Below are 19,683 nucleotides of genomic sequence, written 5' to 3'. Positions count from 1 at the left end.
GCTGTTTTTAATTGTATTTTTTAACAGTTTTTGACAACTGGTGAATCTGTTGTCAACCGTACGCACGATATAGTTTGGAATTACAAACCCTGCATGACATCAGGCTTTTTGCTGACATCATTGCAAACACAGTGTCGCCTGCCAGTAAATTCACCAAAGGAAGCAGAACACGATACAGTGGCGACACTATTTGTTGAAAAATAAACACAAGCAGCCTTGAATTCCTTCTCTCTCTGTGTCAGAATACAACAGTATATTTAAAAAATATGGCACATTTTGAGTTTATCACCTTTCTTCTTCCTGTTGTTGTACAGAAGTGATGAGTCTCTGTTGACCAATCAGCAGACAGCAGTGTGTCCAGCTCCACCCTTAAGGTGCTGGACCACTGTGCCAGGGTTCCCCAACAGGAGGATGCTAAAAAAAAGTGGGACGGCGTACAATGATTGCGATTGCTTTGGTGGAGACAGCGCTACATAAATCATTAAATAAATACATCCAGCATCGTTCCAGGTTGCATGTCTGAAAAGACACTTGTGTATTAAGCCGCCCATGTCTTGTTTCCCTGGCGGAGGAGACACATATGGAAAGGTGTGACCGTAGTAGCAAGGGGGGCGGGCTAAGAGCGAGATGGGGAGGGGGCGAGGGAGTCAGGGGGAGGGGTTTGTTTATTTCTGTTGTGGTGTTTTTTTTTTTGTTTTTTTTTATGGTAACTGCGCCTCCTGAGCCCACAGGGGAAAAAAAAGGAAGGGGGGAGAAAGACACAGAGAGAGAGGGAGAGAGACGGGGATGATGGAGGATGAAGGGAGATGGTTAGCAATATGAGCTGCCGCCAAGAGACCGGGAGACCGACGCGGCGAGCGAGAGAAGGGATGCGCCGACACATGAACGCATAGAGGCTGAGAGCGCGCGTCCGTCCGCCTGCCCGCCCGCCCGCCGCTCACCACCCAAACAATGAACATGCTGTGGTCGCTGCCGGCAACACATCGTCACGGCAACCGGAGCCAGAGGGGTGCGCACTGAGCGAGAATGGCAGAGAGAGGGTGGGGGGAGGAAAGATAGGAAGGATCCATCTACCGGGGAAGATTCCTTCTGTGTGTGTGTGTGTGTATATGTGTGTGTCTGTGCGCGCTGTAGTATGTGTGTGCGTGATTGTTCTCTCTGCTCGATGATGTGTGTCTGTGTGTGGTCGGTGTGTGTTAGCGGCCGGCTGTCTGACACTATGATCTTCTGTAACCATCTAGGTGAATACAAGAAGGATGAGCTGCTGGAGGCGGCGAGGTGAGTAACTGACTCTTTGTTTTCATTTCCTTCTCGCCTCCTTTCTTTCTTCCTGCTTTGTCACATCCCCTCATATTTATCCCTCGTCCATTTTCACCTCTTCACTTCTGTCATCTCATTTTTCACTGGTTATTTTCCTCTCCTCTGATCCTGTTTGTTTCTCCTTCTCCTGCTTGTATCTCCTTTTCTCTTGTGTCATACTCTTATTTTCCATTTCCTTCTTTCTTCTATTCTCCCATTGTTGTCTCTCCTATCTTTTTTTACCTGATCCCTAACTATCCCTCTTTCTTCTCTCATCCACTCATGTTTGCTGTGTTTCCTCCTTGTTTCTCTTCATCTTCTCCCTTTTATTGTTGTTGTTGTTTTGCTTCTTTTCTTCCTGCTCAGCCTCTATGGCATTCATTTCCTGTTTTTTTTAATCACATTTGACTCCTTCTTTTCTCTGCGTCTTGGCTTTGATTTTTCTCCTTTTTTCCTTCTTACCTTCACTTTAATTTATGCTCTTTCCTTTGCATTCGTCTACTCTCTTCTTTGCCTTTCCTTTCATTTCCATCTTCTTCTTGCTCTTTCATGTATTGCTATTCCTTTCCTCTGTAAACTGTTTTCATGTGAATTCATTATTATGGACACACACACACACACATATTTACACAGGTTTATGCAGCTTTTCTTGAATCGAGCCTAAACAAAGCCCTATCCCTAACCTTAACCACAACCACACTTCAAATGTTAGTCTGTTCCATGTATACATGTGTTTTTCTCTGTGTTTACATGCATGTGTGTGTTCTTTTTTTGGATGGAGGTGAGGGGGTTGTTGGCTGTGGAGGCAGTGAGTGCTCAGCCACCCACACACACACACATAATCCCAATGAGAGCTATGGTTTTTCCACATGCAAGAGACAGAACACACACACACACACACACACACACACACACACACACACACACGGAAGGAAGCAGCTGGTCCTGTATCACTGTGCTCCAGTGTATTATGGGGTCAGGAAACTGTTAAAGTGTGAACTGTGAACCCAGTGTGCTGTTCTCACAGCTGAGCCACTGATGGGCTCATCACCAGTGTCATTTATGTCGCATTTGGTCAAATAACTCCCACTCACAGCTTGTGGGATATTGTTATTCCTCTGCTTTACTTGTGGCCCAGATCACATCTCTGCTATGGCAGGGGGAAAAAAAATCAGAGAGCAGAGCTGGTGTAATGCTTTTTCTGCAGGGGCCTTTACACAACAATTTATTATTTTAACACTTCCCACAGGCATGGGGCATGACAGTAACATTACTGCTCAGCACTGTATTCTTCAACCAGTCAATAATTAGGTTTTTCTGTCAATTGGTGCTGGGTGGGTAAAGTTCAGAGTATTTTCTTTTGTATAAAAAAAAAATAAAGCTGTTTGGTTTGTCTGGATGTGTCTGATAGCTGTGCGAATAAGCCAGACTGCTTATGTAGTGATCATTGTTCAGAGTGATTCAAAAAGACAATTTGAAATCTGATTTAAAGAGCCAGAGTAAAGCCTTCAGACTGATACACATCTGATCACATTTCAAACCACCTTCAAATGGGGTTTGAATCAGATAGGATTTATTTTGCTGCCCAGACTTTCACAAACAATTTGGTTAAAATATGACTCAGCAAACTAAATAATGATAATTTTTTTCTGGTAGAAAATAGCTAAATATTATATCCCTTGCATTAAAATTTTTCAAAATTAAAAAAACGCGTCTGATTTCACGCAATTTCAGAAAATTGTAAAAGAAAATGTTGATCATTACTAAATATAAAGACAACTCAAAGTCGTGTTTTCTTCACCAACTGACGATTTTCTCTTTTGTTATTTCCTTGGTGAAGAGGAGCAAATACAACCAGAAGAGTATTAAGATGAAGAAAAGTTGAAAAAATGCGCTCAAAATGATTAAGTTTGCGATTGCTTTAGTAAATGATTAACAATTGATTAACCGATGAGATATTTGTTTGATAAAATAATCACAACCCCACATCGTGCATATGTTTTTTGCATGAATTCTGCAAATGTGTTAAGTGAACAAAACAAAATCTCCCATGGCCCGGTCTGTGGGAATGACTGAAGTATATTCCTTGTAATCCTTAGCTTCAAAAACCAAAATTGCTGTTGCTCTACCAAATATGCCAAAGTTCAGAAATATTTCCTTTGTGAATACCTAAAACGACTTTGGTCCTCTCAAATTCAATTTCCATGCCAGATTCCTGCAGTTTTAGCCACTGTTCATTGGTTTTCTCCCGCGAGCACGTAGCCACTCACCAAAGTTACTTTGTGCATAAATATGTGTTCAGGGTGAAGGGATTAGAATGACAAGTCAATTTAGGGTTTGGGGGTTTCTTTTATGGTAAAGCAGTTGCACGATATTGATTTAGCACACAGCTTAAGTTATTTGTTATTTGTAAAGCTTTGCGATAGCATGAAAGTCTGGATTTAAGAAGCAGCTCCTTCTATAAGGATTCACAGAAACGTGTTTTCCTTTTTAAATCCGCAAATATTCAGACATGTTTGTGACACTCTGTCCTTTCCCAACCACTGTGGATGATTTTTTTATGATTAAATACCTGACTTTAGGGAAGCAACAAAGCAAATGTGAACAGAATCAAAACCCACATACTTGACTGGACATCGATATGTCTTCACCCTGTTAAATCCACACAATGTTTGTTCGCATCAGAATTAAGGTTCTCCTTTTCTTTTTGGTAGTAGCATTGGAAAGACGAGTTGTGAACAGGGGATGCAAAGGTGAAAAGGAGGGTAAAGATGGACCTGGATGAGTTGAGAGTGAGAGGCAAATAAGAGTCAGCAGATAATGGTTGCAGGAGGAGAGTTGGAGGAAAAACACGGAAGCACGGTAGGAGAGATGGACGGCTGAGAACTGTAGAGGATGTGGATGTTATCGAATGAAAAATCTATAAACAAAGAAAAGGAAGGAGAGGCCCAGCAGAGGAAAACAAAAGTAAAAAAAAGAAAGTGAGAGGGAGCAAAGGGGTACATCGGAGAATGGAAGAATAATCCTTTTCTCTCCACGTGACGGCCTCTTCCTTTACGGCTGTCATGGCGATGATGGGTGGGATTGGATGCTGCCTTGGTAACACTTCCCAGTGGTCATCCACTGCCAGGGCAGCCTGTCTGAGAACCAGGAAACACAAATCAACAACATAAACAAAATCTTAACTATTAACTCTGTAGCCAAGCTAAGTGCTTGTGTCTCCATCGTGTTCTATGTACCTTGTTGCTGTCACGTTTAGAAGAAAACGGACACACACACACACATACATATTTAAATTTTTGTTGATCCATCCCCTAAACCTTTCTTTACATCGCTCTGTTTCTGCAGATGAAATTTCTCAGCCCTTTCCCTTCCAGTCTCAAGCTCCTTATCTCATTCTGCCTCATTTTCTCCCCACCACACTCTCCTGCTGAGCGACAGTGCTAATCCTCTATGGTGTTGGATGTTTCCTGTGTGGTAATATGTGTGTCTCTTTATGTGTGTGCGTTTGTGCGTCTTAATTTTGCAGGAGTGGGAACGAGGAGAAGTTAATGGCTCTGCTCACTCCGCTCAACGTAAACTGCCACGCGAGCGACGGCCGCAAGGTAAGAGCAGACACAAGCATGCGCACGAGCACAACAACAACAACAACAACAACAAGCTTATCGCTATATTTTCTTTATGGCTTCACCTCAGGAAAGACAGTAATGTTACAAAACCGTTTCCGAAAGTGCTTTAAGGCTTTAGTTATTTACTTCAACCGAGAAAATAAAACAAACGCTGCTATTGGCAGCTGCAGGCTTGAGTTAAATCAAATAATCTGACCTCTCTCTCGACCAGTCAGCATCAGCAGCAGCAGCAGCCTTTTCTGGTTGTCAGTGTCATTAAGATAAACAGCGAGAGACGCAAAGCAATTCAGTAAATGAATGTGCACTCTTGCTGAATAATAGCAAAAACTGAATGTTTCGTTGCACAGGAACTATATCTCAACTATGCCTTCTCTCATAATATATAAGTTCTAGTTGTGGAACCATCTAGAACCACGTGGAGCTGCTTTCTGTGTCTTTCCAAAGATTTTTCTAACCTCATGTCAATGTCACACTCAGGGATGGCTCTTTTCTTCTTCCTGTGACAAAAATAATAAGTCTGTTGTTGTTTCTTTGTGCCTTTTTCTGTTGATTAGTGAATATATGAAATAGGAAATGGGGGAGAGGCTCTGACTTGGGAGAGCTTTATTTTTTCTTAAACAAAATAATTAGTTTTGCATAGAGTGAGGAGCAGACAGCAGTTGTCAGAAAGCAGGTTTCTCTCCGTGATTGTGTGCACAGTTATTTTGGAAAATGCTTTATAAATAAAACTCTTGACAATTGCCAAGGATGGAGTACGGGTTTTTTACTTTAAAAGATGACGATAATAACACTGCCCTTTGTACCGAGGCCTTCTCTTTGGGGGTTACCCATTAAAAGCTTGGTTGGACATTGGCAGAAAATGGAGTGTGGAGTGTGGCATGTGTACAAGAAACATGAGAATTTGACAAGATGAAAATCAGTGAAACCTGTCTACACCCTACATTACTGTGAGATGTGGCTAAATTGCTGGATGTGATTCACACAGTTTCCATTTTCCCAGATTCCACTATTTAAGAAACAACTTAAATATTTAAGAGGTTGAATGATTTTTCCCCCAGATTCACAGTTTGAGGCAGTCGGTCTAATAGGAATTCAGTTAACTGTGATCGGAGCGAACGGTCATCTCTCGGAGCAGTTCTCCTGAAACGACCGTGGTGTACAGGAAAGCCGGGCTAATTAAGAGCCAGTCAAGTGTGGATGCATTTCCTGTGGCGTGATGCAAAAACAATTTGGACACTTTTGAGGTTAGGTTCATTGAACATGAATGAGTTTCCTGTTGCCGGTCATGACTTTATTGTGTTGAGTGTTTAATTACCTTTATGCAATTCTTGCTTGAATAATAGTAGATCAGCGTAATGACCAGCAAATGCTGTGTTTGCAAGTTAATTCTGATCTCATTAGAGTGCAAATTGAGACTTTAGGGCATCGGAAAAATGCTGGGCGTGCTTAATGGAATGCTAGGTAACATTAAAAAAAAAGTATAAAAGTGCATTGGCCAACATTGCTTTGACTTGGAAAAAAATGGGTGAGCACAGCATCCCTTCACGCATCCTCAGGGAGAGTTGAGCCTCAGGTCGAGCTCTGCTGCTTGTGATTAATCCTTTGGATGGAAGACTGGAAGGAAAATCAAACTACTCTTCCAGGTTTGTGTTTTCCATCTTTGGTTCCTCACATCTTCCATGCCACTGCTTCTACACGTCATGTAGAGAGTTGCAGATCACTGCTCTCCATGGAGGCCCCACAGCTATGGCGAGCACAAATTATGGATCAATGGCTTCATTCACTAATTTAAGGGTCGTTTTTTGCTGTGTGTACATGTGATTTTCTGCTAATGATTAATTACAAAACAAAATTTCTGGTGCTGGATCTGTGCATGGCAGCTAGTGTCATTCATGCAGAGCCCACGGCATGTTGAGTTTAGAGATGCATTCAGTGAGTGTCGTAAATTTCTCAGGCTGAACAATTAATCGAAATCGCAGTACGGCCTACTGCAATTTTCAAATCAATTACCATTTTGGATTAAATATTGTTCCGACAGACTGAAGATAAAATTTTGTTTCTCACAGCTCTGCACAAATACCACAGTAATCATATTGAATTCAGATTTAGATAAAAAAAAAAAAATACCATTCACAATCACAGATCAGTCAGAAATAATCTCAATTATATATTTATTCAAAATCGTTCAGCCTTATAAATGTCAAAATTAATTCTGCAAAACCAGAATAATTTAGGTAATTATTTTGGTCACTGAAGAAGTATGGAAGTACACTTATGTTTTTTCAATCATTGCTGTCATTTATTATTTAGTTTAAAAAATGTATGTTTTCCTGAAATGTCGTAACAGTAATTTGGTTTTTAAATGCTCTTATCATTTGTTATTCTTCTATTTGGTCTTGCTCTTTATCTAAAGCCCAGACTTGCGACATTGTTGTTGGTCTGTCATGAACAGGTAGTTTAATTTCAATGATTGGGTCATTTACTTGTCATAAAGAAGAGCCCCGTGTATTTTATTTGTTCCTATGACAAAAAGGGAGCCTTTTAATCAGCACTTTTGGTAAACGCTGTGAAGAGCCCTTGAGGAGGCTCCTCCCTGTAATTAAAGGTGCTTCAGTGTGGTGGCGGAAGATGCTCAGCTGCAGCTCGTATCCGTCACATCGCCATCGCACCCAGAATTGTGAAGGAACAATCCTTAGGCTATTATCAGTACAGGTGTCTTGCTGGGAACACGGTGGCCCAGAGGGGGACAAAAAAAAAACTGTGTAATCTGAAATTGTGTGGAGATGCTGCGCGGACAAACACAAGAGTTCATTGAAAGTTGCTGATATGTAATGGTTTAAAATTAGATGACTGTATCCATGTCTAGGATATGAATAATGTGCTCAGACGTTCTTTTTTTCTGAAATGACCTCTTCCACTCACATCCGTATGTGTGATGCATTACAAATGCTCAGACTGAAAGCAGTCATGCACAGCAGATGGAATGTATTTTCACACCAGTGCCATTTCATCCTCATTATTGTCCTGGAATAATTTAATGGGGTGATGGGGATTTACTCCCCCCCCCTCCCCTCTGCTTACAGAAAACCATTGTCACTTCTGCTTAGGAGAACATGTTCCCACTTCGTCATTGTTCTTCCTTTGTCATTGTCCAGAGACAAAATCACTGATCTGGAAAAGCTGTTTTTGTAAATCACATAAACCCATTAGAAAAACAGAGTTTTAAATATCTGCTGTTTAATACCGTTACATAACTGTATATTTGCTTTAAAAAAAAGTACAAGCCTTGTAGATGTACTTAAGGTAAGGGCCTTGCTATTTGGAGGCCGCCATCTTAAGCCACCGTGTTTCTACGGTGGCCCCTAATGAACAAATCAGCAGAAGCATAGCTTGAGTTTCCCATTTTGAAACAAAAGCGTTTCACTGTCGGAAATGAAGGACAATGACGTTCTTTGTGGTACGAGAAGGCCACCGTAGGAAGACCGTGTTACAGTTGTCTAAATCTTACACACTAGACCTTTAGGCCACATTCACAACGAAACGGCATGCAACGTAAACAAAAATTTCCCTGCAAAGTGTAAAAAAAACAAACAAAAAAAAAAACATTTCAGGTACACTAAAACGCCTCTCTGATAAAATAAAAGTATGCATATTCACCTAAACCGGTTTTTCTGTGATGGCCCCTTAAAGTCACCAAATCATCACAAAGACACTTGTTTCAAATAGAATCACACACAAGACAGTGTGTGACTTCACTCCTCTGCCACCTCCTCCTCCTCCTCTTCCTCTTTCTTCTTCTCTCTGAATTTAATCTAAAGTGGCACAGGCTCTCGCGTACACCCACAGCCACCCACTGCCCCCCCCCCCAACCCCCAAACTCCCACACAGATCTGGAGCGTACATTTTGATTGCAGAAGCCTTTTTGGTGAATTAAAATGCTCTGCTTGTACACAGCACACACAGGAGGACAGAGAGGGAGCAAAGAAGATGAAGAGAGAGAGTGAGAGAGAGCAAGAGCGAGGGAGAGCATTGAAGTTCTTGGCTGAGAAAAATATGTGGACACCCCCAACCACTTAATTTTGGGCAAGAACATTTTCTTCCTTGCAGCTGATTGGAAGGTAATCCACACAACTAGGTTCCTATAATGAGGAAGGCATTTAATCAGCAGGGTTAAATTTGAGGGACTTGTTTTTTTATTATTTTAAAAGCTGTATATTTATGTGATTTGGGGTTTGTGGGTGTACTTTTCAGGTGTCTACATACTTTTGGCATTGCAGTGGTTTCAGCTTTGTGCCAGCAAAGGTCTTTTATTTTTCTTTCACAACCCTATTTCGAGTAACAGCTTCTTTTTTTCCTTGCTGCACTTCTGCGGTATGGGCAGTAAGAGCTGTAATGTGTGTGTGTGTGTGTGTGTGTGTGAGAGAGATGATCAGAAGATTGAGGGCCCGTCAGAGTTGGATATTGTTAGCACATTTGAGTGGAGAGCTGCCTCTATTGAAACCTACCCCTTCCTCCCACATACATTTAGCCAAGCACACACACACACACAGGTTTGTGCAGCTCTTCTTTCAGGGACACTGCATTGACTTCCATTTATTTGGACAGCCTCAACAAAGCATCATCTCCTACCTTAAACATAACATTCTGCCTTCTCTTACTTACCAATACTCCTTGACCTTGTCCCTCTCCTTTACTCGATTAGTGTTTTTCCACTTTATAGTTCTAGCGTGACTCGTTTTTTTTGCTTTTCCATTAGGGATAGTTTTTGGTACCTGGAATTTTTTTAGTACTTGCTCTGGCGAGGTTCCAAGCGACCTGAGTCGATACCAAAATGTGACGTCAACAGACTGCCGACCATTGATTGGTCAGAGAGTGTCACCATGTGAGTCATGAGCACGACTTCCGACACAGGAATTAAACCGAACAATGCCAAACTTTAGATCAGTTAAAAAGACTTTAGCAGAGGAAATTTCGAAAATCTCCACATTTAACAGAGGAGTCTCTTGTATTTAGCGACAGCACCGTTAGCCGAATCAGCTGCATTTTAGTTCAGTGACTGTGTCGGAGTCTGCGCTCTGGTCTTGCCAGAAGTACTGAGCTAATCTTTTTAATTAACTGATTCTAATTCTAATTCAAAGATGCCATATGTAAGAATGTGGCCAAAAATGGTTACTACAAGGTCTTTAAGGTTTCGTTTTCTGACCTAACTGGCAACCCGTGGTTGCTCAGCAGCTGAGACTCTACTAACTGCAATGATTGGTAGACAGTGGTAGGTGGCGCCACATTCCAAAACATGATTTCAAAACATAAACATGATTTGCAGTCTGCAAAAGATTTTTTTGATGCAAATATTTTGGCTGTACTGTTGTTGTTGGTGAGTTCAGTATGTTATATGAACGTTATTCCTCAGTCTGTGACTTATTAAGAGGATTTTATGGCCAGTTGCTTGGGATTTATTACATAATGCACCTTTAATACACCAAAAACAACTGCTTTGCTCCTAACTAGTTTGGTTATCGCATGAAAAATGGCATGCCTTATACTAAACTGAGTTGAGACATTGATGCTGGGTTTTATCGCCCACCCTCACCCTCACCGTACAAATCTTAACCCTGAACTTAACCAGTTCCTCAGAAATGCAGTCCTGCCTCATTAGGAAGAGGTGTTTATGCCAGAAAAAGGTCCAGAAGGGCCGTTCTGTGTGGGCATCCTGCATTCCTCTAGTCATCCTAACTTCAAGCTACTTCCATCCATGCCTCACGTCTCAACCTTCAAACGGGCCTTTGAATGATGAAGCAGAAAATGAGTGCAGCCAGCAAACTGCAGCCACACTTCAAAAACCTGCACTTGTGTTCTCTCACACAAACACACCCACACTCGCTGGATGTGGACTGACATGGATGTAGAAATCCCTCTTTCCTTCTTCTGTGCTTCATCTACTCAGCGTCTGTTCTGTAAAACCCGGTTTTTCTGTTCATCTTTTCCAGAGAAAACCTGTCCGTGTTTTCGTCTCTGTGTCGAGCTCCATCTGTTGTAAATCCATGTTTGCATTTGTTTACGAGCGTATTTGCGAACATTGCGAAAACGTTAGATCTATATTTTACCAGCGAGGAATCATGGCACCCACTCGCGTCCTAGCTGGCACACAAATCAAAGAAAATGGCAAGTGGAGAGCAAGACCGAGATTCCGATTCAGAGAGAGAGAGGGAGAGACACTTCCATTGAAGCCTTGTTTAAATGTTGATTGAGTGATCTTATCCTGCTGAGAGCACCAGGGCAACTGGCATCATTCCCAGCTGCTGGAAAACATGTTTCTCCTAAAGGAAGCTTTTCAGGAATAGAACACAGAATATTTAACTTTGAGGAAAAGTTGATTTTGAACTTTTCTTTTGGCTTATGACACAGTTCCATCATTATAATAAAGTTCATGGGACACGTTGAAAATGTAACCAGATAATATGTAAATATCAAGCTTAGAGGTTGACCACAAATGGGATTTTCTTAAGGAATCAGTGCAGCTAATGATCAACAAATGGAGTAAATTGAAAGATTTTTGCTGATATGTTTGGCTGGTTTGTTATTGAACAACACTTATGGTTTTGTCATTTTGTGTCTGGGCTGCAGTGCACTCATATATTTGCATAGATCCAGATCCTGAAAATTAAAATGTCTAACTGACATAAATAAGTGATAATTGGCTGATTAATGAAATAAATTAGCGACAAAAACAACAACAACAAAAAAATGGCAATGACAATTAATTACTCAGATTAAATCCATTTTCCTATAGTAAACAGACTTTTACTGTAACCTTTAAAAACATATTTTTTTCATTTCACACCATTACCATTAATGAAATGACATCATATTGTTATTTGTAAATGTTTTAATAACCGACTGAATCACAGATTTCTAAGTTACTAGCACCAGCTCGTAGACAACAGTGTCCACCTGTGACTAAAATTTGACTGCAGCAGCTGGTGTTTGACTAGAGAGAAGATGTGGATGCCAATTTTTATCACTGAATATTACATTACATGTCATTTAGCTGACGATTTTATCCAAGGCGACTTACATTGATCGATTCTCACATCTGAAAAAGGCAAATAGCATTAAGGGCCTTGCCTAAGGGCCCACACTGGGTATTATCTGACCTGCCCTGACCGGGATCTGAACCCCGGCCCTCCACACCAAGGTCTGTGGACTATACCACTGAGCTGTAAAAGATAAACTGAGTGTTTGCACTTGGAGCAACAAATGACATTACTAAACACCCATTTAGGTTTAGGGGTTTAGTTTCACCTTAAAGTGCCCACAAAATGTTGCCTGTTCTACTGTTCGGGGATACACGCTTTTAGCCCCCCACTCGCCCGTGCTGCTGCTGTATACACGCAAACGCTCCCTCAGTCAGGTCTGACAGTATTGCTTGACAGTGCACATTTTCAGATGAGGCTGCAGCATTGTAAATGATGTTGCATTGATTCTGTTCACGATGAAACAGAGGCAGAATAATAACATCAACAACAGCAAAAAATATAAAAGTAAGCACCTGAGGTTGCGTAGTGCATCTTTAATCCCTCATTTGCAGGTGTCCCTTGTCACCCCTGGTCTGAACAAATGATCCTGGTCTTAACAAAGCCAGCTGTACGTGCACAAGGCCGTAAGAGTGAATGTAAATTCTGCTTCATAGGGTGTTTTTTTTTCCCTTTCTTTCTTTGCAAATGTAACCCGATGCCCCGCCTGAAAGGCATTACACCTCTGCTCTTTTCAAACACGGGAGCGAAAATATCCACAGGCATTTGTTAACCGTTCAGTTGGCAGATGACAAATAGCGTGTGGGAAAGTTTTAATAAACTTCTGTCAGTGACAAATTAAGCGTCCTGCTTCTGTGTAAGCCCACGGCGTATTGTTGTCTGAGGAAGATGTATACACTTGCAGCCTGCAGGTTTCGCTGCTTGTTTATCACAGGGAATCAGATGTCACAGTCTGTGGTTACCCAAATTAAAAACTTTGAATCGAGTGCTGAATTTGTGATTCATTTCAAGTGTTCTACCGGCAGTTTAGTTGTGATTTAATAAATCATTCAGGATTATCTTTTCAGAACTCAAATTAAACATTAGCATTATGTTTTCTAATTATTACCTCTGCCTGGGCGGTTATGGTTTGATGTTTGTTTTTGTAGCAGCATAACTTTAAAAGTTAAAGGCGGATTCCAATCAAATTTCCTGGAGATGCATTTTATGGCCCAAGGGAGAAAATATTGGATTTCATGCTGATTCACATTCAGGACTTTTATAAATGAGATAGATCAGGGTTTTGACCCCTCACTTTGTGGGAATCTAAGTGGGTGGAAGGTTTGCACACTCTTAAATGTAGGGTTATGTCATGTTTTATTGCTGAAAACATCCACTTTTTGCAGTCAGGATGAAGAAATATTTGATTAAATGCAGTGTCTATACAACACGTGTATATGTGTATATCATATACAAGCGTTAAAACAAAGCAATTAATTGTTTTTAAATGACATCGCAATAGCGAAGCCGGCAATTACATTGTTCCATTTTTAATTGTTTCATGTTCTATATCTGGGGTGTCTTTTTCAATGTTACTATTATAATTTTTAAATGGCAACATAAGCCGTACACGAGTGAACAAATATGCCTATGGATATGCATATGGAGTCAGATATTATAGTAACAGAAAGTAATATTTACAGGTACATGACACCAACAGTTATAGGCAAACCTTTAGTTTAATACAGTAAATGGACTGTTTCATTCGGTGAATGCATGGATCCGGACGTGAACCCTGGACCCAGGCGTCAGAGTGTGACTCCTTAGCTGAGCTAAAGGGAAAGGCTGAAATTGTTATGGTGGTAAATGTTAGAAAATGCCAAAATGCCAGGTCCGTTTTTTCCTGTCCCAGTCCGTAAATAATTAATTTTAAAGCTGAACTGAAGCTGTAGGCTGTATCCTGTTCAATACCATGTGTTCTTAGTCAATTCATATCAGTACTTATCCTTAAGGCCACATTATACTTCTCCGACTGCGTATGCGTTATCCGTCTGCGTCACCACGGAGACGCCTCGAGCATTTATACTTCTGCGTCGTGGTGACGGACACTCGCTGCAATTTCCCGCCCGATCAGTAGGGGTCGCTGCGCAAGGTTGTTGTGCTTCTGGCTACAGTGAGCAAATGGCGTCCGAGAAAGAAAGAGAGAGAAAGACTGCTGTTGTTGAAAAAGTGGCCGTTTCTCACTTTTCTGTGTCACGGAACGCAGTTTTAAGATAATTTGAGGCGAGAAATTGGACATTTAGAGTCTAAACATGTGCTGTGTGTGTTAAGATATGACGTATTTATAGTTCGGCAGCGGCGTTATCGGCGGGGATCAGCTCCGCCTCTGTCAGGACGCCCGGAGCGCACTGAGAGCCGGCACAGAGCAGCTTAGCTCGGCCTGTCCTGAGGACCAATCGCAGCTCTTGCCGTCTCCGTAGTCCCTTGACGGAGTGACGGACACTTAAAAAATATTCCGTGCACCCGGAGACGACGCAGAGGCTCTTCGACAGGTTCTGCGTCGACGCAGAGGACTCTGTGTAGCTACGCAGAGCACTTTACGCAGAAGTATAAATTGGGCTTTACAATAGAGCAGGGGTCGCCAACCTTTTTGAGACAAGAGAGCTACCTGAAGGGTAAAGAATAATATGGAGGGCTACCATATAAACATTTTATGCACCATTTTTTTTACCATTTAAATTATTCATATTATGCATTTAATTGCATACACATTAATTCCAGTGCTAATGATTATCACTTTTTATAAACAATATCAATGATATTTTACTGAGTGATCATATGGATACATGCAAGTGAGGTGAGGTGAGGTGAAGTGAGCCCGCCGGCACCATATTGGTGCCGGCTACCAGGTGCCCGCAGGCACCACGTTGTTGACCCCTGCAATAGAGCATCCATCTATCCATCCTCTACTGCTTTATCCTCAACATGAGGGGAGCTGTGCCAATCTCAGCATACATAGGGCAAAAGGTGAGGCACACCCTATTTTGATGGAATCTTGCTTTTAAATTATAACAGAGTTAAGAAGTAATAAGGCAAATCACAGTCTTACTTGTTTTTGTTTTTTTACAATTTGAATTATGGCTCCATAGGATTGATTAATTGCTGTTTATTTCTCATAACTATCTGGCTCAGTGAACACTGACATTTCACATTCATATCAGAGTTGCCTCTCGCCGTAACCACACTCTTTCCAACTGTGGCAAAGTGTACATATTCCCTTAAGTTAATTAATACTAAAAATGATTGCAGTAGCATAAGTTAAAGCAAATAACTCCTATTAATTTATTCCTGTTGGCTGACTTGTATCGGCTGCTTGCTGGGATGCATCACAGTGTCTCCTTTGCCTCTTGTGTGGGAAGCAACATTCAGCCATAGAGAGACTCTTCAGCGGCATCACTCTCATGATATACTAATAACAACACAGCTTGCTGCCATAACTATCTTCACCTCCCTTTGTGCTGTATTTGGAATTGTTGATTCAATGCTTTACATGTGTGTTTATAATTGGGGATGAGCTCAGCAGGAATTGTCACGGCTGCTCAGTGTCGACTTGTACACTGACATTTTTGTGTTCTTCTAAAACGACAGTAGAACTCCTGCTGTAAGGGATATGTGTTATTTTGCCTGTCAGTCGATGCCGAGAAATACGATATTAAAAACAAGATGTCCGTCAGAGATATAAAGTGACTTCCTCTTGTTCCCAAGCAGTATTTTCTCAACATCTTATATATATATATATATATATATTATTTTTTGTTGAGCTGCTCGGCTTTAAAGCTCCCATGGAGCTCTCACCTTTGCCTCTCGTCTGGAGAGCAGAGCAGGGAGCAGATAAACAGGTGATGGCTGAGATATCACTTCATGTGAGTCTCGACTGTGAGTGCACACAGAGAGCTTAGGATGAGACGACTAGCTGTAGGTTATTTATCTTTCAACCTGTTGGCTGGTTCTGAACTGTCAGCTGTTTGATGTGTGTGTGTATTTATGTCTTTGGGAGTTACAGAAAATGTAAAAACATATCTTTTTGGGGACATTTTGTCTAGGGCCATATAATTTTAAAGTGTTTTTTCAGGTTCAAGACCTGGTTTTGGGGTTAGGGTTAGAATTGGGGTATGGTAAGGCACTTAGTTTTGATGGTTAGGGTAAGGGTAAGGGTAAAGGGGAATGTATTATGTCCTCTTAAAGATATATAAAAACATGTGTATGTGTGCTTCTGTGTGTCAGGATGTGTTCATGCAACTGTTTGTCAGGCAAATATCAGCTAGATTTGATTATTTGAAGGTTAAACCGTCTGACAATATTCACTTTTTTTCTTGGAGTACAGCTTTAAAACACTCAATCTATAAATTTTGATGCACAAGTTGTTTTTGAACATATTCATCAAGTCATTTACATTTCATAAATACAAATAAAGTGTTTCAACTAATAAAAAAAACAATCTAACTAAATTAATCAAGTTCAGTTTTGTTCTGACACTAAAGATCTCAGGTATATTTGTATTCTTTTTTAGAATATCATCCCTCCAAAAATGTTTATTTCTCACATTAATAATAAAAGTACAGTATGTAATCTCTGCCACTGGGAATATAATAATAACAAAAGACTGGGTTTGACGATGTCGGGAAGCAGTGTAGGATCATGGGAATTGCTGTCACGTTTGCTTCTTTCACTCGTCTCGTAGTGGGGAATTCACATAATAAAATGGAAAAAAATGAAAGACAACACACTGGCAAATGATTTATACCAAATGTTTCTGTCCTCACTCTGACGTCTCATATGTGGTTTAAATAATAGCCGACATGGGTGGGTAATGTCAGTAACAGTTGGTTAAAATGAAGTGCATTACCTTGAGTAGAAATATGACGTTTCTATTGATGTAAATGGCATTGGAAACATTTTGGGTAAAGGTAGTGTTAATCTGTGTGGCCTACAAAGGCCTTAACGGGGTCATATTATACCCTATTTCTCCAAGTTAAACTAGTTCCCCGGTGTCCGTCGGTCAAAATACCATAAGGATGAAGCACCACAGCAGTTCAATCACCCTGCCAAAACAGCCCTGTTCAGAACGCTCTATTTAGTAGTATCTCTTTAGGTCCACCTTTAGGTCCAAGTTAGCATTTGGAAAAGTGATCATTTGCAGGCTCTAGCAGGCACATTGCCGTCATATATAACATGTGTCCACCAATTCCAGGTATTTAGCGCATTGTGATGTCCCAATGAGTGCAGAAGTCAACTTCGCTGTACTTAGATTGAGGAGGACCACAATAACATGAGTGAGTCATCTTTTTCACACTTTGCCGACTAATAGAACCTTCAGAGTCCCAAATATAAGGATTTAAATGATTAAAAAGTTGATTTTTCATAATATGTCCCCTTTAACGGTTCATCAAACACAGTATTCTTATAATCAGCCAATTGTCCGCAATGAAATGAACGTGCATCTCATTTCCACTCGATGTAGTTTGTACTTTTGTCAGGCACCTGATGGATTGCAAAGAATCTCCTCGCCATTTCTCACAGGTGAAGATATTTATGACCTCGGCGCTCACTCGGTTGCTGATTGATGCTCTCGCCGACGCAGCAGATCACAGCGCTGCCCCTCCAGTTTCTACACTGTGTGTGTGATTGTGGTTTATATATTAAGTTTCACTGCAAGTAGACAGTGAGGGAGCTATTTATGTTACAGGCCGGCTTGCGTGATTTTGCCTGCAAAAATAAATTAAATCGTAAGTCACTGTAATATTTGTTTGAGGAACTCTCCAGAATCTCTGGTGATATCTGTGGTGTTGGTGACTCAAATGAAGCGCGGTGTTTGGAAGGTTCATGTACAATTAATGGGGGACAACACTAATGGCTCTTTGGTATCAGGCGCGTTGTTTTCCATTACTGTAGTTACCTCCTCAACGTGGGCGTTAGCGCGGCTGCACGGAACTGTTGTGACGTTGTTTTATAAGCGACACAAACACATAAACTAGTGACGAGCAAAGCAGATGTTTTCAGTGCACTGAATCATTACAATCAGTTAATTAAAAGACACAGTCACTGAACCAAAATACGGCTGAACGGGTTGTGATTTGGCTCACGATCTGCAGCTTTCAGCAGTGCTGTCGCTAAATACACCAGACTCCTCTGTTGAATGTTGAGATTTTCTCATTTCCTTGGAGATAAACGCATTATTTCAGGATTTTCCAGTCTTTTTAACTGTTCTATTGTTCAGGCATTGTTCGGTTTGATTCTCGTGCTCGTGACTCTTCCAGTGACGACACTCTCTGACCAATCAGTGGCCGGCAGACCAGATACAGACTCTTAAAATTGTTAGTTTGTCAAGAAACACCATCGCGGACCAGGTTACATCTATAATGCATCATATTTGTAACTGGAATAAGTCTTTCTACTTTGTTTGAGTAGTAATCCATTTCTAAATGTGAAAACATCAACGTGAGATGGTTGCCTCTGAAACGCAAGCGTCTTTCCTAACGTACATATCAATGGTGTAGGAAACTTTATTTTTAAACAATTAAACACTATAAATTGGACCTTTAACATTGATTTTTTTAAATTTTACCATTCACCTTCTCAGATATATTGTCTCATTGCTATGGCAACTGCTGACAGCTACCAGTCACCGTTGTCATGGGAACAACTTGACAGGCTCCTAAGAAGGAGAGTGAGAAGGGGGGGAGTAGAGGTTTAAGAAAATTGGAAACAAAAAAGACCAACACAGCAGCTGATTACAGACCGCATGTGTTTTTAATGACAAGTTAAAATGTGTGAATTTGACTTCAGGTTACCAATCTAGTAAACTTTATAATGTGTGCTCTTTGAATTTGCAGCTACCATTTAAATGTTGTTTTTTAGGGCAAATAGGGAAATAAATCAGAAAGCAACAACAACACAAAATGCTATCAAGGAAAGAAAGTGTTTTCTTTTCCATCCAAACCTGAACAAGCCCCTCTGCCCAGATTCTTGTGCTTCATTTGTTTTTGCTCGCGCACTCTTCTCTTTCATCTCCTTCCCCATCCTCCACCTCTCAAAGACGGCTTTTAGATGATTAAAACACAACACGGAGAGTAATAGAGTATTTTTTATTACTATTGTTCCCTTTCAGGCTGCCTCTCCAGGTGCCGATTGAATCTGTTTGAAATATAGTCCACCAGGTTTCACTTTAGGGCAACATATTTCACTGAGTCTTAGGTGACTTTAAAGGGAGGAGGGAAAAAAAAAAAACACAAAACAGTTGGACAGGAGCAAAACGCAAACTACATCTAGTTAATTAACTCGTAACTCCGGTGCAGTGAATGAACAGCCACCCTAAAAAATGAATGGCATTACAAAACCTTGCAGACAGAAAACAAACAAATCAAATAAAGAAAAGAGCAAACCCTCAAATTAATTATTAATTATGACACAATAAAAGCCTCGTTCATGTTAAGATTTGTGAGTGTAGCCATGAATTTTAAACCCAACACCATGTGTTTTTAGAAATGTTGGGAGTTTAACCTTCAAGTAATGTCTCCAAGGTCATTCTCACCACAGTCAAAGCCTGGAACTTTGGGTTTTGGGTTGGCACTGCAATGAGACAAAAGGAACCCAAACATTTGCCACATGTATTTTGCTGCATTTGTAACAGGCAATACCGGTTACCAACTGCAGGGGGACCCGAGAGTAAATCCTACGTTGTG

General features: G+C 40.8%; 1 protein-coding gene across 1 annotated transcript in view; it reads left to right on the top strand.

The window, feature by feature from the left end:
- Positions 1-19,683, top strand: part of LOC310938191 (poly [ADP-ribose] polymerase tankyrase-1-like) — a 78,560-nt gene that overhangs the window by 25,067 nt on the left and 33,810 nt on the right. Inside the window, exons 5-6 of the mRNA XM_083902662.1 lie at positions 1,242-1,278; positions 4,829-4,904. Of these exons, the coding sequence (XP_083758788.1) occupies positions 1,242-1,278; positions 4,829-4,904 (113 nt within the window). The remainder of the gene's footprint in view (positions 1-1,241; positions 1,279-4,828; positions 4,905-19,683) is intronic.

The sequence above is a fragment of the Microchirus variegatus genome (genome assembly GCF_963457635.1).
Source record: "Microchirus variegatus genome assembly, chromosome: 16".
NCBI classification, from domain to species: domain Eukaryota; kingdom Metazoa; phylum Chordata; class Actinopteri; order Pleuronectiformes; family Soleidae; genus Microchirus; species Microchirus variegatus.
The sequence above is the reverse complement of the archived record's forward strand: the minus strand, read 5'-3'. Positions and strand labels throughout refer to the sequence as shown.